Below are 14,136 nucleotides of genomic sequence, written 5' to 3' on the forward strand. Positions count from 1 at the left end.
AAGCATTTCCGTGTGTTTGGCTTCAGGCCGAACAAAGGGGTCACTCTCCCAGGGCCTCATAGCACCGTTGGTGATGTGTAGGGGGAACGGGCCTTCTTCCACGTTGTTCCATTTATAACCTTGAGATTGTAATGGTGGTCTCTCCTTTTCGAAGGGCAAACTTGGTTTTTTTTCCTCCCTCAGCTGTGAAATCAACGTCCAGCTCTCCGCTCTCCTTTCAGCAGCCCCAGGGCGCGTTCAAAGCCACAAATCAGCGCCTACGCCTACCCCTGCTTCACGGAGCAGGCGTCCGCATCAGCCCTCTGAAGGAAGCCACGCTGCGGCTCCGCTTGTTATGACTGCCTCATCAACAGTACTAATTTTATTATTTTAAGAGCTGTCAGGCACACTTTTATCCATACGTCTCCACACGCAGGCATCAGGGTGTACTATTCCCTTGCTGGCAGTCTATTTCCCTTCTCTTTTTCCACTCCCCCCCCCCCCCCCCCCCCCCCACACACACACACACACACACACACACACACACACACACACATCACGGCTGTCACCACGTGATTTTTCTCCCACGTACAAGCAGAGTTTGCTGATTCCTGTCGTACCTGGATAGTATATAGTAGCCTACTACATTGCTAGTTTGTAGCTGACATTGTAGCTGACCAACCCACTGACCCCCCTACAATCAGCTGCGCTGCGTGATTCTGTTGTGGGCATACAATGTTATCTCTCAGTTACCGTAAATAAGTCATCACCTGTCACCGTAAAGCCCAAACTTGCAGGCAAGTTGTTGTTTTAGCTGCCAGTGAAGGCTGAAACAGTACATACACATATGAGATGGTAATAAGACCTTAAGGGTGATGAGATTGTTACTAACTTCAGTGTAATTGTAGCACGATCTATTTAATTGTATTATAGTCATATAGACATAACATAGTTTGCATCATGTTGCCTGTTTACTGAAGTGATTCTGGCATACGTTTTGCAAGTTTTCAGTAGCATTGGCCCACCTGGCAATTGAATTTGCAACCTTCTAGCCCAAAGGCCAGTTCCTTGTCTTGTCTTTTTTTCACCAGCTGCCACTGTGATGACTCCCAACATTAGGGATTGTCGTTTTATTAATGTATGAATTTAGAAAAAATATTACACCTCTCCACATACGGGGTTGTTTACCTTCACCTGTCTTGTCAAACGTCCTGACAGTAAACAGCCACTCAAACCAGGGAGGTCTGAATTCTTTATTTGAAAACTTTATTGAATTTTACCTGAGAGCTAAGTGTTAGCTGGAGGCGCTGAGCGTATTCAGTGACAGCTTTCCCGCCTCGTCTCCCTACACACTCTGCCCCAGAATTTACCTCACTCTAACAGACAGACAAAGCCACGCACAAACAGGTAGGCTGACTGTCACTGTGTTTAAGCCTTTCACACAGTTCCATTCATTTTAAAAAATATTTCTCACTCAATAATCATCCCTCAGTTCTGGGAGCTATTTCAAAAAAAAAAAAAAACTTATTTCACAGTTTGTATCCTGGATATTCAGGCTTTCCTAAAACTAATTTCGCAGACTGCACCCATGGAGAAGATGAAAAACACAATTAGAATTTTAAAAGAGGATAATGCTGAAGTTCAAAGGAAGTAAATAAATAAATAAACGTGAATACATGATGTACAATAACTTGGTATGGAGTAAGCCACATAGGCATTATAATCCATCTCCAGGCGGGTTCTCCCTGTGCGTTGATAATGTGTTTAGCTCTGATTTATGGTGATGGTTCTGGAATATTGGCAGGCTTATTTTCATGCCAATGTGTGCGTGGCGCTAGTGCCTAACATTAATCTTGAGATGTCTGCCCTCTTCAGGGAGTGTATTTCAAATGTCATTCTGTGTTGCTGTAGGCCAGCTTGGACAGCTCATAAGGACCAGCACTTCATTTGGGGAATCTTTCAGATGATCACCAACAGGCATTCAAAGACAGCAACACTGACGATTTGGAAATTGTACATTGTTTCATTTCTGAAGTGTAGGAATGGCTGGCAGTGGTCCTTGTAGCCAGAATACTCACTTTTTGAAAGGTCACTTTTATGTAATGAATACCCTGGTAAAATGGCCACTTTCTTGACTAATACAGACTATTTTTGATAATCTGCAGTAGCACACTGTTTTTTCCATGGAAATAAGAGGAAAGAAGAATTTCTCTCTACAGTATATGTATTTTTATTTGTTTTCCATCTGTATGTTTTTACTTTTCATTTCTTTCATTTCTTACTAGCAGAAGCCATGTATGGCCCATGTATTGGCCATCAGTCTACCTGTTCCCTGTGAAATTTTGGTCAACATTTACATTTGTCATTTATTATTATTTATTGTCAATTAACAGACACTCTTAACCAGAGCAACTTACGCTACTTGTCACATGTTATCCATTTACACAGCTGGATATTTACTGAAGCCATTCTGGGTTAAGTACCTTGTCCAAGGATAAAATAGCAGTGCTCCAATGGGGAATTGAACAAGTAACCTTTCGGTTGCAAGCCCTGCTCCTTACCACTGTGCTACACTGCCACTGATCACTGACAGTGCTATGAGGCCCTGGGAGAGTGACGCCTTGGGTTTTGGCCATTGTGTGTGTGTTCCTTTTCTCTCTGCACAGTGACATTTGCTCTGAGTGGTGTATGAATGAACATAAACCCCCGTGTCCCTCTCCCTCTCAGGATGACAACTGGGGTGAGACGACGACAGCGGTCACGGGGACGTCGGAGCACAGCCTCTCCCAGGAGGACATCGTACGCATCACCAAGGATGCGGAGGATGGTGTGGGGCCGGACTGCCGGCGTTACCTGGGCCTGACGCTGGCGTCGGTGCTGGGCCTGCTGGTCTTCCTCACGCCACTGGCCTTCCTGGTGCTGCCGCACCTGCTGTGGCCCGAGCGGCTCAAGGCCTGCGGCACGGCCTGCGAGGGCCTCTTTATCTCGGTGGCCTTCAAGCTGCTCATCCTGCTGCTGGCCGTCTGGGCACTGTTCTTCCGCCCGCCCCGCGCCGGCCTGCCCCGCGTCTTCGTCTTCCGCGCCCTGCTCATGGTGCTGGTGCTGCTCTTCGTCCTCTCCTACTGGCTCTTTTACGGGGTCCGCATCCTGGACTCGCAGGTGAGACACCAGGTGCACTTCCCCCTTTCCCCAAGGGAATGTAGGGTGAATTTACCATTAACTAATTTCATTTCAGCAGATTTGGCTATGTGTATATAAAGGCGTTCGATGAACGTTCAATTCCCTGCAGGGGCACTGCTGGTGTACCCTTGGACAAGGTACTGAGTAAATATCCAGCTGTATAAATGGATAACATGTAAAAACTGTAATCTATGTACGTCACTCTGGAAAAGAGCATCTGCTAAATGGCAGTAATGTAGTGTAATATAATGTAAGTCACTCTGGATAAGAGTGTCTGCTAAATGACATTAATGTAATGTAATGTAATGCTGCCTGTGCATCCCTCAGGATGAAGACTACCAGGGCATCGTGCAGTACGCCGTGTCTCTGGTGGATGCCCTGCTTTTCATCCACTACCTGGCCATCGTCCTGCTGGAGCTCCGGCAGCTGCAGGCTGCCTTCTCTGTCTGCGTCACCCGCTCCACCGACGGGGAGATGCGCCACTACAACCTGGGACAGCTCAGGTGAGCTGGGGGGTCAAGTGGGTTTCTGGGGAGAAATGTGTCAGTGAGGAAATAAAAATTAGAAGACTATATGGCTGGGATTATTGGTCAGCGCTTCTGAAGGTGGTACACAGATTTTCCACACAGCTGTCCCTTCCAGTATAACAACAGGGCATTTAGTAGTAGTTCTGTATTGTGAGTTATCCACGCTGTGTTTAGGGGCAAGGGGCATCTAGAGGCTGTAGCATACGCAACCTTGGTGGTCTCTGCTCTCGGTGGGGCCCAAGAACACTCCAAGCACTTGGTCCCGGCAGTCTTGTGCTGTCACGAATACACAGCAATGAGGGCGCAAGGAATTACTGTGGGGAGTTGTCATCTATAAACCACAGAAATGCTGCATTTTTGTGATTTATTGTCACTGAAATCAGAGATCGCATTCCAGCGTTTGCAGCACGCTGGATGAAGAAGAGTGGGCGTAGTTGTGTTATCATAATTACAGTAGCTGTAGGCCCGGGGCCTGTTTCACCTGCGCTTTGATGCCAGTTGGCAGGGAGCTCGTCAACATCGCACCGCACCGCAACATGCTCACAACATGCCCGTTGCTGCACCAACACAGCGCAGTTGCAGAAAAGATCCAGCCAGAGATTTAACTCTTCAAGCCTGCGCTGTCTTGGCAATCCCATAATTCCTGTAAGTGAGCAGAAGCAGGGAGTCTCTTATCTAGGCCTCGTGTAAACTTTATCTATCTCTCTATCTGTCTTCTCTGTTTCTTTTTTTTAATATTTCATCAAAGCAGTACAGGAAATTCTGACACAGCAGAAGGTTTGAATTTGAATCTGTCTTATCAGATATGCCCTGCTGTTTATCTTTCCTGTCCTTCCTTTGCAGTTCAGGTTTCTCTTTGTGTGTATGTGTGCGTGCGTGTGTGCATGTGTGCATGTGTGCGTGTCTGCGTGTCTGCGTTTGTGTGTGTGTGTGTGTGCACGCACGCTTGTGTGTGTTTATGAATTTTTTTTATTTTGAATGTGGTGTTTACTTATTCTCTATACATATTCTTATTCTCTATACATTCTCTGTACATCTACACATCCTTGCACAATAAGACCAGTCTGTTGGCTGTGAGCTGTTTTCTTCAGAAAGCCAAAGTGACAGGTGGTCACTGTTGATGTCTACTCGAGTCTCCACATCTGCGTCTGCCTCCCAGGGTGTTTAAGCAGATGGATGGATCCTACAGCTTGGCTCCAGCTCCCCCAGCACATCTGGGGGTTGCACAAGGACAGATCAGACACCAGCCCAAGATGCATTCCACTGTACTTAGAAAGGATTTCATAATCACAAGAGAAACCCACGAGACAATACTAAATCAAGGCCTTTTACACCCCCTTTTGAAATGTCCTGCAGGGTGTGGGGGATTCCTGTTGGATTTAGGGTTCCTAATCGAACACAGGAGTGTGCAACTATGTCAGTGTCTGTCTGTGTCTGCAAATGTGTGTGTGTGTGTGTGTGTGTGTGTGTGTGTGTGTATGTCATTACAGGGTTTGAAGTCCTCTTGAAGCAAGTAAAAAGGGATCCAGTCAAGCTCTGGATTTGGCAAACTGAAGCTTTACATATTTTGTCTGGCGGAAACACGAGTGTCGCTAATCTCGTCTGTATTTTGGTGGGGAACTTTATTGGGGCCTGGCTTCTTTGGCAGAGGAGACACTGTAGCAGAGCTCCCAAGGACAGTAAGACACTGTGCTTGGCCTGTGGAAATAGGGAGCACATGCTCCCACTTTAGCACATGCTCCCGGCAACAATTAAATTAGAGCCACTTAATGAATTAGCCGAGCGCAAGGGCGTGGTCTCCTGTTTGCACAGGGGCTGTTTTTGGAATGGGACAGAGGGAGATCAAGCCTGTTTCACCTCAGCTGCGCACATGTTTTTTTTCCTGCTTCCTCTTAAAGGAAAATGCCATAAAAACACCATTTGTGACGGTATCTCTTAGTCTGGAACTACTCTGGTCACACAGCGTGCTCTGAAGCTCCCCATTTGGTTTAATTGGTGAGGCTCTAAAATCCAACACATATGAAATCATGCACATGCTGATGGAACTCATATCGCTGTGGACTGTGGTCTTATCGTTAATGGTATCCTGTGAGAACTCTGCATCTGGTGTGTCCTCTCACTCAGCACAATTAGCATCTCCCACCACCACGGCCTCCAGCTGTACAAGCCACATATGTTGTAATAAGTCATAGTTATCGGGTCATTTGAGGTGAACCCAACACTCATGGATTCCCATCCCAGAATGCTTTGCAAGCACTGATGGCCCTCATCGGTCATCATCTAAATTGTTCATTAAATAACGCCCTGAGGGATGCTGTATGTTGTGGGTGCCATGATGACATATTTTTCCTAAAATATGCTCATTATTTGCATTTATTTCTTGTCTCGATTGACTTAGTTTGAAGAAAGTGGACATGCTTGATTACTGTATTAGATTTTTTTTTTTTTTGGAGTGGGATTCACAGTTGTCAGTATGGTATCGGGAAGAGTCCCAGGTCTATGAACACACAAGGTCTTCATTTATTACATCTTTAAGCCCAGGCCCCAGGCTGCATTTCCATTGCCCTGTAAAACATTGATTTCTGAACAGCGTCTACCAGGGTGCTGGATATAGATGTGTCCTTCCCTCCCTCCTAATAGCTGATCTCAATTCAGTTCTCTCCAATGAGCATTGCACAGTAGCACTTTTGTAAGTCCCTTTGGATAAAAGCGTCTGCTAAATAAATAAATGTAAATGTAAATGTAAATGTGGATTCTGGCAGTGCCTGACTTAATGGTGGCACTCAGTTTAATTAAATCCTGCCCTTTCCCTCTCTACCTCTCTCCTGTTCCTGTCACCCATCCCTCCCTCCCTCTGTTTCTCTCTTTCAATCCCTCCATGCCTCCCCCTTTCTCTCCCTCTTTTCTCCTGTTCTTATTACATCTCTCTATCTCTCTGTTGCTCTCCCTTCTCTCTCTCCCTCTCGCTTCCTCTCTATGTCTCCAGTATTCAGCGAGCTGCCCTGGCCATCTTGGAGAAGTACTACAGGGACTTCCCCGTCCACAACCCAGCCCTGCTGACCGCCTCCAAATCCCGCGCAGCCAAACATCTGGCCGGGCTCAAGGTCTACAACGTGGACGGTGAGTTCTGCACTGACCGGTGGAGGTGCACACCCCCAGAGGCAAGGTGGAAGAGGCTCTCAATCAGAGCCTGCCTTATTCTGCCAGACACAGGCGGAAATGGGCGGTGCTGCCATGTGCTAACAATTACTCTCTGATTTGATCCAATCGTAGTGTTTTTTTGTTTTTTTTTTCTGTGGAGAGGCTTTTGATTGGGATGTGGGCTCACTGAGATTTTGAAGCCTCGCTATTCCATTACTAGTGATTACTGTAAAAGGAAGGGGGTTTCTTTGTCACCAAGATGTTCGTTGTTTGAACTTGGTTTGCCGACCTTGCCGGTCACAGGTGAGAGCAGGCTTGAGTGAGCTTCATGAGGGGGCTTGTTTGCTCTGTGCCCTCTGCCACATTGGGTAGGGGGGGGGGGTCATTTTAGAAACCATCCATCCTTAAACGCATGCCATTTTCAGCCTCCTAGTGTGTCTATGGAAATGTAACATCAGGACGCTGTTATCAGTCCAGCCATCGTTAACATGTTAACGCTCTGTTTGTGTGCGTTTTATTTCCCACCTGTTCTGTCAGTCAGTCTTTGTGACATTCTCTCTCTTGCTGTGTCTTTCTGCTCTCCAAAGCCTTTAAAGCTAAACTTAAAGCATACCTTATGGACAGTAAGTAAAACGTTCCCTTAATAACCCAGCACCCCCCCCCCCCCCACATTATCACATGACTGGCTTCTGCTGCCCCTCCCTGCACATGCTACCCCCACCAATGCTTCATGGCTCTATTTAGATCACTAAAGCCTCACTTTATTTAGTCATTTAAATAATTCTTGACATTTTTACACCCTAGCATGTGAGATATGGTCTGCCAACTTCACCTGCTATTTTACTAAAGTTGTTACCATGGACAGCAACTACACTGTCATTATTCCACTGATAAAATTGATGCACATCTATCCTGCTGCTGGTTTCCGGCCTTATTTTGGAGTTTTTAACCTTATCCCTCGGCGAATTTTGGAGGCTTTTATTTTTATGTAGACAAGGAAGGAGCATATGCTAATATTAATTCATGAAGGAGGAGAAGTAAGATTGCAGAGAGTATCTACCATCACAATGTGGATAGGCGAAGACGGGGGCTGCGGAGGAAGGGGGGGTTACATTTTACAAAAGCAGACAGCGACCAGCTCCAGTCTTGTAACACTGCATGGGTTCCTGGCTTCCATCCTCAATCAGAAATCAGAATTATGCATTAGGAGTTAAAAATGTTCACAGTTGCTTAGGAATCCAAATGGCCCTGGAGGACTGAACTTTTCCCAGAATTCAGGGGTGTGCAGAGGCTCAGAAGAGGGAGGGGTGTGAGGACGAGACCCAGCTGAGAACCCGAGCGGAGCATCTCTGGTGGCCTCGGCTGCCGTTTCTGTTCTCTCGGCAGCCTGGTCCTGGAGGGCGGGGTGATAGGGGGCGATGGGGTGGGGTGAGCACAGACGAACAGGGCTGGAAAGTTAGGCCCATCTTTAATTCATCCCCCTCCTTTGGGCTCTGCTCCAGAATGCAGCGGTGTTCCTCTCCCAGAGCACTTTAGTCTGGTGAACTCCTGTCGAAAGTTTAAACGGCTCTGCAGGGGAGGAGGAGGAAGAGGGGCAGAATTCTGTTTAATAATTGAAGACCTCTGAATCGTCGAATATCCACATTTCCACACCGGCGTTGTTGGCGGTGCGCTCTGCAATGGAGTTAACCTTGTTTCTCTGTCTTTTTTTTTTGTTTTCCACTGAAATTCATTTTGAAATTCCCCAGAGGGACATCAGCTTTTCAGGAAGTTCATGTGGTTTATGAAAGCACGGGCTGCTATTTCCAGAGGCAGTTTTTATTTTCCCCTCTCTGCTCCGAGGGGAGTTGCCGCTCCTTTCTTTTCCAGGTGCTTTACTCATGACAGAGTGCGAGCGGCCCCTCTTTTTTTCTCTCTCTCCTCCCTTCTCCCTCACCCTCTCTATAGCCCCCATTTCAAATTCAGGTGTGCTGTATTGGCATGACTCTTCAGAAGACAAAGCAGTTACCAGAGCAGTTAACATTCAATACATTTACCATATTTAACTTAAAAATAAAGTTCATTATTTTTATTTTTAAACCTAAAAATATGATTAATAAATTAACCTGTGTTAATTTGTGTAATGAGAAAATGGTAATAATAAGGAGAAGAGGAGGAAGAATGCAAATAATGATAATTAAAAAGTAAACAAAAAATAACTAAATATCTCTCAAATTTTCAGTTCAATTCAAAATGCTTTACTGGCATTACATACATATATTAGTAATCTCTATTAATCTCCGTCTCTCTCTCTCCCTCTCTCTCTCTCTATCTCTATCTCTCTCTCTCTGTCTATCTATCTCTTGTGCACGCTGTCTCTCTCTCTCACTATCCAAGTAACTTCTCTGAGTTAGTGCCTGAGTGACCTCTCTCTCTCCAGGGTTCTCCGATTCAGAGTCGGAGTGACTTCCCCTTCTCTCCACTCAGCAGCGGATTGAGCTGTAGAGACCGCAGCAGCAGCGATAAATCCATACCTTTCCGCCCACTCCCAGATGCTCTCAGGGCCTGAGACAGAGAGAGTGAGAGAGACGGAGAGACAGAGAGAGGGAGCGAGAGAGAGGCCCCTGAGGCTCGGCCTTTCATCGTCCCCCTCGAAAACGGCAGCTGTAGTGGTCGCGCTGCTCATTTGTCTCTTTGCGGTGCACTCCGACGCGGTCACCGTGGCAATCGCGGTCAAACAGCGCTTTCGCTCTGCCACCTGGGGCTCTTTCGGGACATCAGGAAAATTTCTCTGTATAATAACGGCTGTTCGGAGTGCCAGACCCTGCCTCAGTTTGTATATACCTGTATGGGGAGGTCTGTTCAATGAGCAGTCTCACTTGCTAGAGTCTTGACTGCGGATCCTACTTTAATTGCAATCTTTAGTCTTCACACAGGTCTCTGCAAAATCAAATATAAGTTGTAAGAATATGTTTATTTATGCTTTCGTGTTCACGGTGTTCATTTTGAGGAGTGTCCCTGAATCTGTCAACAGAGTGTTACGTGTGTCCCAGTAGCTCTGTTGACCTTCATATCAGTACCCAGTGCTCAGTGATGTAGTGTAGTGTGTCATGTGGAAAACAACAGCAAATAGAGACTGGATTTTAAAATGAAATAAGCTGCAGTTGAGGGAGTGTGAGAATTATGATTGCAGTTTAATCTGACCTGGTTTACACCCTAATGCGAGCATTTGTTCAGCTCTAAATAAATTTTCAATTTTTTGCGCATATGCATGCAATGTTTGTGTGCTGTAAAAACTTTGATAATGCATCTACCCACTTGTAGCTGATTTTCATAATCATGATATCAAGTGCTTTTATGCATTTAAATGTGTACTTTTCACAGTAAACGGTGAGCTGCAGTCAGCTGTGTAGTAGTTGCCAGATGAAGCTCAGCTAGTCATAGAAAGAACCTTCCTCGCATTTACATTGTACTTGCCTGCTGAAAGCAACATGTATTTTCTGATATCACTTTCAGCAGCTGAGGGAGAGAGCAAAGTACATAGATTTGCCACTGTTTATTGCTACGCTTGACCAACAAGAAGGAGGCACGGCAAAACACACCGTAATCACCCTAAATTCTGTCATATGATGATATAAAAATTGTGTGTATATGCGTGCATACGCATGTATGCCTGTGAGTATATTGGTGCTGTGTGCTGTGAGAGAGAGAGCGAGAGAGAGCGAGCGAGAGAGAGCGAGCGAGAGAGAGCGAGCGAGAGAGAGCGAGAGAGCGAGAGAGAGAGCGAGAGAGAGAGCGAGAGAGAGAGCGAGAGAGAGAGCGAGAGAGAGCGAGAGAGAGCGAGAGAGAGCGAGAGAGAGCGAGCGAGAGAGAGAGAGAGAAAGTAAGTAAATTCTGTGTCCATTAATGCTGTGTCTGCTTGCAAATTTATATACACATTTATATGTGTTTGTGTGTGAATAACAGTGCTGTTAGGTATTGGCTGCTTTCCAGCCAGTAAGTGAAGCCCCTCATTATTGGTTCTCCAGCCAGCCTTTAAGGGTGTGATAACCACCATGCTGACATTGACATGTGGAGCAGCGCTCTGATATTCAGGCAGGGGAGGGAATGAATAATTCACCAACCCCGACCTCGATATCCACAGCCTCTGCACAATCCCTCAGCCCCGCACCCCCGTCCTGTATTAGAACAAACTCCAGCAAAACTGAGGTTTCCTTGCATATTAGTGCAACACCCCAGCTCCCATAATTAAAAGGAAGAAGTGATGACTCTGCAGTTGTGGAAATTGTTTTTTTTTAAGGTAGACCCTTGATCTTGCCATGAGCCTCAAAAGGAACTGGCAAGAATAGTCGCATGATTCTGGAAGCTGAAACATGTGCTTTTAACATTTTATTAGGAGTATTATTAACTTTGTGCTGTCTTTACAATATCAGGAAAACATTGTTTTTTGAGAAAACATAATTTTGGAAGATTAATAGTGAAGTACAATCAGCACTACAGATGATCACCTAATTTTCTTTTGTAGTTAAAACTGAATTAAATAAATTATATATATATAGTACTGATGTGCATACAGGGCAAGATACACTGATACCAGTGTGTTCTCGGCACACAAAACCCCGCTACATTGTGCAAATGGTGGTGCCAAAGAACAACACCACTTGTACAGTCAGTTTTTCCCAGTCACTTATTCACTAGTCACAAGAGATACAATTTGCATTACAAACAGCAAATGAATGTTAGTAGGCAGAAATCACCTACAGAAATTATTACAGAAACTGAGCTGGGGAATTGCCCTTCTCTGTAAATGGACAGAGACCGCAGATGACAGCTGAATTCTTCTGCTGTGTACTGCAGTCAGTTTTTGTTTGAACTTGTGTAAACATTTTATTTATTTGCCTAGCAGCTGCCCTAAGCCAGTGCAAGTTCTTTGCATACTCATCTATTCAGCTGGGTGTTAAGTGCCTTGATTAATGGAACAACAGCAGTGCAGCACCTTCGTGATGATTTATGAGATTTTAACCAGATGCTAAGCTAATCACAGTTTCAGGGGCTGGTGGCGTGTAGCCCTGCAGGATGTGTCCGCACGGTTCACGTCAAAGCGCAGTGACCACCCTAGTTGGGGGCTTCAGGCTCTGACTCACTTCCCATCATGCCGCTCTCTGTCCTTCCCCCCCAGGCCCGGGGAGTAACGGCGCGGGTCAGTCGCGGGCCATGATCGCGGCCGCCGCACGCCGCAGGGACAGCAGCCACAACGAGCTGTACTACGAGGAGGCGGACCACGAGAGGCGCGTCCGGAAACGGAGGGCCAGGTGAGAGAGGAGACCGACCTGCTGGTGTGTGCCATTCAAATGATACAAAGTGGTACAGATCTGACACGAGTGATGCAAGGCTATGCATTGGACAATTGCTAATAAATTACTATATCAGTCTGATGCATAAGTCTAATTTGCACCAGACCTAGTTCGTTACATGAACGATAATGAATGAATTTAGTAATATCAGCCACAGTCATATTTCTTTTTCACATGTAACACGAAAGTTTCAGTGTTTTTGTTACGAGTAGCTCTGGATAAGAGCGCCCACCAAATAAAGTCATAATAAAAATAACAATGATGGTAGCAAACCCATATCGCTGACAGCTTTTCAAATATTAAGTTAAGCTACTTTAACACCACCAATACTGGCATTGTTCACCAAAACTCCACATACACCCCCAACAAATGCTGAAAGAATTCCACCAAATTTCCGGTTTGGATCCTTTCAGTGTACGCAAGGTAAACACTACGATATTTCCCTACAATGTCAGATTAGTGCAACAGGCGGTGTCCCTGCTTGTCGTTGGATATCTCCGTTTACTTGTTCTCTCTCTGCGCAGGCTGGTGGTGGCGGTGGAGGAGGCCTTCACGCACATCAAGCGCATGCAGGAGGAGGACCAGAAGAAGGCCCCCGCCGAGGTGATGGACCCGCGGGAGGCCGCCCAGGCCATCTTCCCCTCCATGGCGCGCGCCCTGCAGAAATACCTCCGCACCACCAGGCAGCAGCACTGCCACACCATGGAGAGCATCCAGCAGCACCTGGCCTTCTGCATCACCAACAACATGACGCCCAAGGTAACCTCCTGAGACAAACCTGCGCCGTCGCAGCGAGAGTTTGCACCGTGTCCACACAGAGTGCACGGTGCTCATAAATGGCACCTGCCACCTCAAAACAGGACAGGTGTCAGCTGTTGTGCTGTGTTAGGAACTTCTTAAAATCCGCCCCAAGATACCGATTCTGCTCATCATCACAGGATATTTCACCTGCAGTTGATGTCAGCCTGCTCGATCTTTCAGGGGGCAGGGCTTCTATTGCATCATTGGCCGCAGCCGCAGCTCTGGCACCATTCCATTCTTGGCACACTGAAAAGAATGAACTGCCCAGTGATTTTAGCTTAGTTCAGCATGAAAGCTTGGCAAGGATGGCATTGTTCTCATCAGTTGTCCTTCTGTTTCTGTTTGTTTGTCTGCATCTATGTGTCTGTGTTTGTCCGTGCATTTGTGTGTGTGTGTGTGTGTGTGTGTGTGTGTGTGTGTGTGTGTGTGTGTGTGTGTGTGTATGTATGTGTGTGTCTGTGTGTCTGTGCCTGTGTGTCCAGGCCTTCCTGGAGAGCTACCTGACCCCCGGCCCCACACTGCAGTACGGGAAGGAACGCTGGCTGGCCAGGCAGTGGACGCTGGTCAGTGAAGCTGCTGTCACCAGCGGCCTGAAGGAGGGCTCTGTCTTCCTGCTCAAGTGCATAGACTTTAGCCTGGTGGTCACCGTCAAGAGGATCCCCTACATCAAGATGTCCGAAGAGTTCATCGACCCCAAGTCCCACAAGTTTGTCCTCCGGCTGCAGTCAGAGACCTCTGTGTAGAGGACAGCTTTTTTTTTTGCATTTTCCTAGTTTTTTTGTTTTTTGTTTTGTTTCATTTTGGGGTTTTCAGAAGTCATTATATATATAAATATAGATATATATATATAAATACAATAGTTGAATATATTTTCTTCTTTTTTGTTCTTTTTTGACATGTTTCTGAGCAAGGAATTGTGATGGGGGAGTGCATAAACAAATAGAAAGAGCACAGATGATAAGCTGGATGCATCTGCAAACGCTGGAGTGCAGTGACACTGTAGAGGGCAAGGATGCCCACCTAAAGGACCACTAAAGACAGCAAACCGACCCCCCTGTGAAGGAACAGGATCAGCAGAGGGGAGTGTTAAAGGAGGGTTTTTTTTTTTTACTTAATGTCCTAAACCTCAGCAAAAGCTCGAATACGTAGAGTTTTTTAACAGCACCATTAATCCT

The 14,136-nt window shown here is 46.2% G+C and overlaps 1 protein-coding gene across 1 annotated transcript in view; it reads left to right on the forward strand.

Annotated features, from left to right (window-relative positions):
* The window catches only part of LOC118789135 (vang-like protein 1), a 55,089-nt gene extending 41,385 nt beyond the window's left edge, over positions 1-13,704 (forward strand). Inside the window, exons 4-9 of the mRNA XM_036545459.1 lie at positions 2,707-3,138; positions 3,487-3,662; positions 6,673-6,806; positions 11,986-12,118; positions 12,685-12,919; positions 13,444-13,704. Coding sequence (XP_036401352.1) covers positions 2,707-3,138; positions 3,487-3,662; positions 6,673-6,806; positions 11,986-12,118; positions 12,685-12,919; positions 13,444-13,704 — 1,371 coding nt within the window. The remainder of the gene's footprint in view (positions 1-2,706; positions 3,139-3,486; positions 3,663-6,672; positions 6,807-11,985; positions 12,119-12,684; positions 12,920-13,443) is intronic.
* Positions 13,705-14,136: the final 432 nt, after the last annotated feature.

Source organism: Megalops cyprinoides, chromosome 14 (assembly GCF_013368585.1).
Source record: "Megalops cyprinoides isolate fMegCyp1 chromosome 14, fMegCyp1.pri, whole genome shotgun sequence".
Classification (NCBI taxonomy): Eukaryota; Metazoa; Chordata; class Actinopteri; order Elopiformes; family Megalopidae; genus Megalops; species Megalops cyprinoides.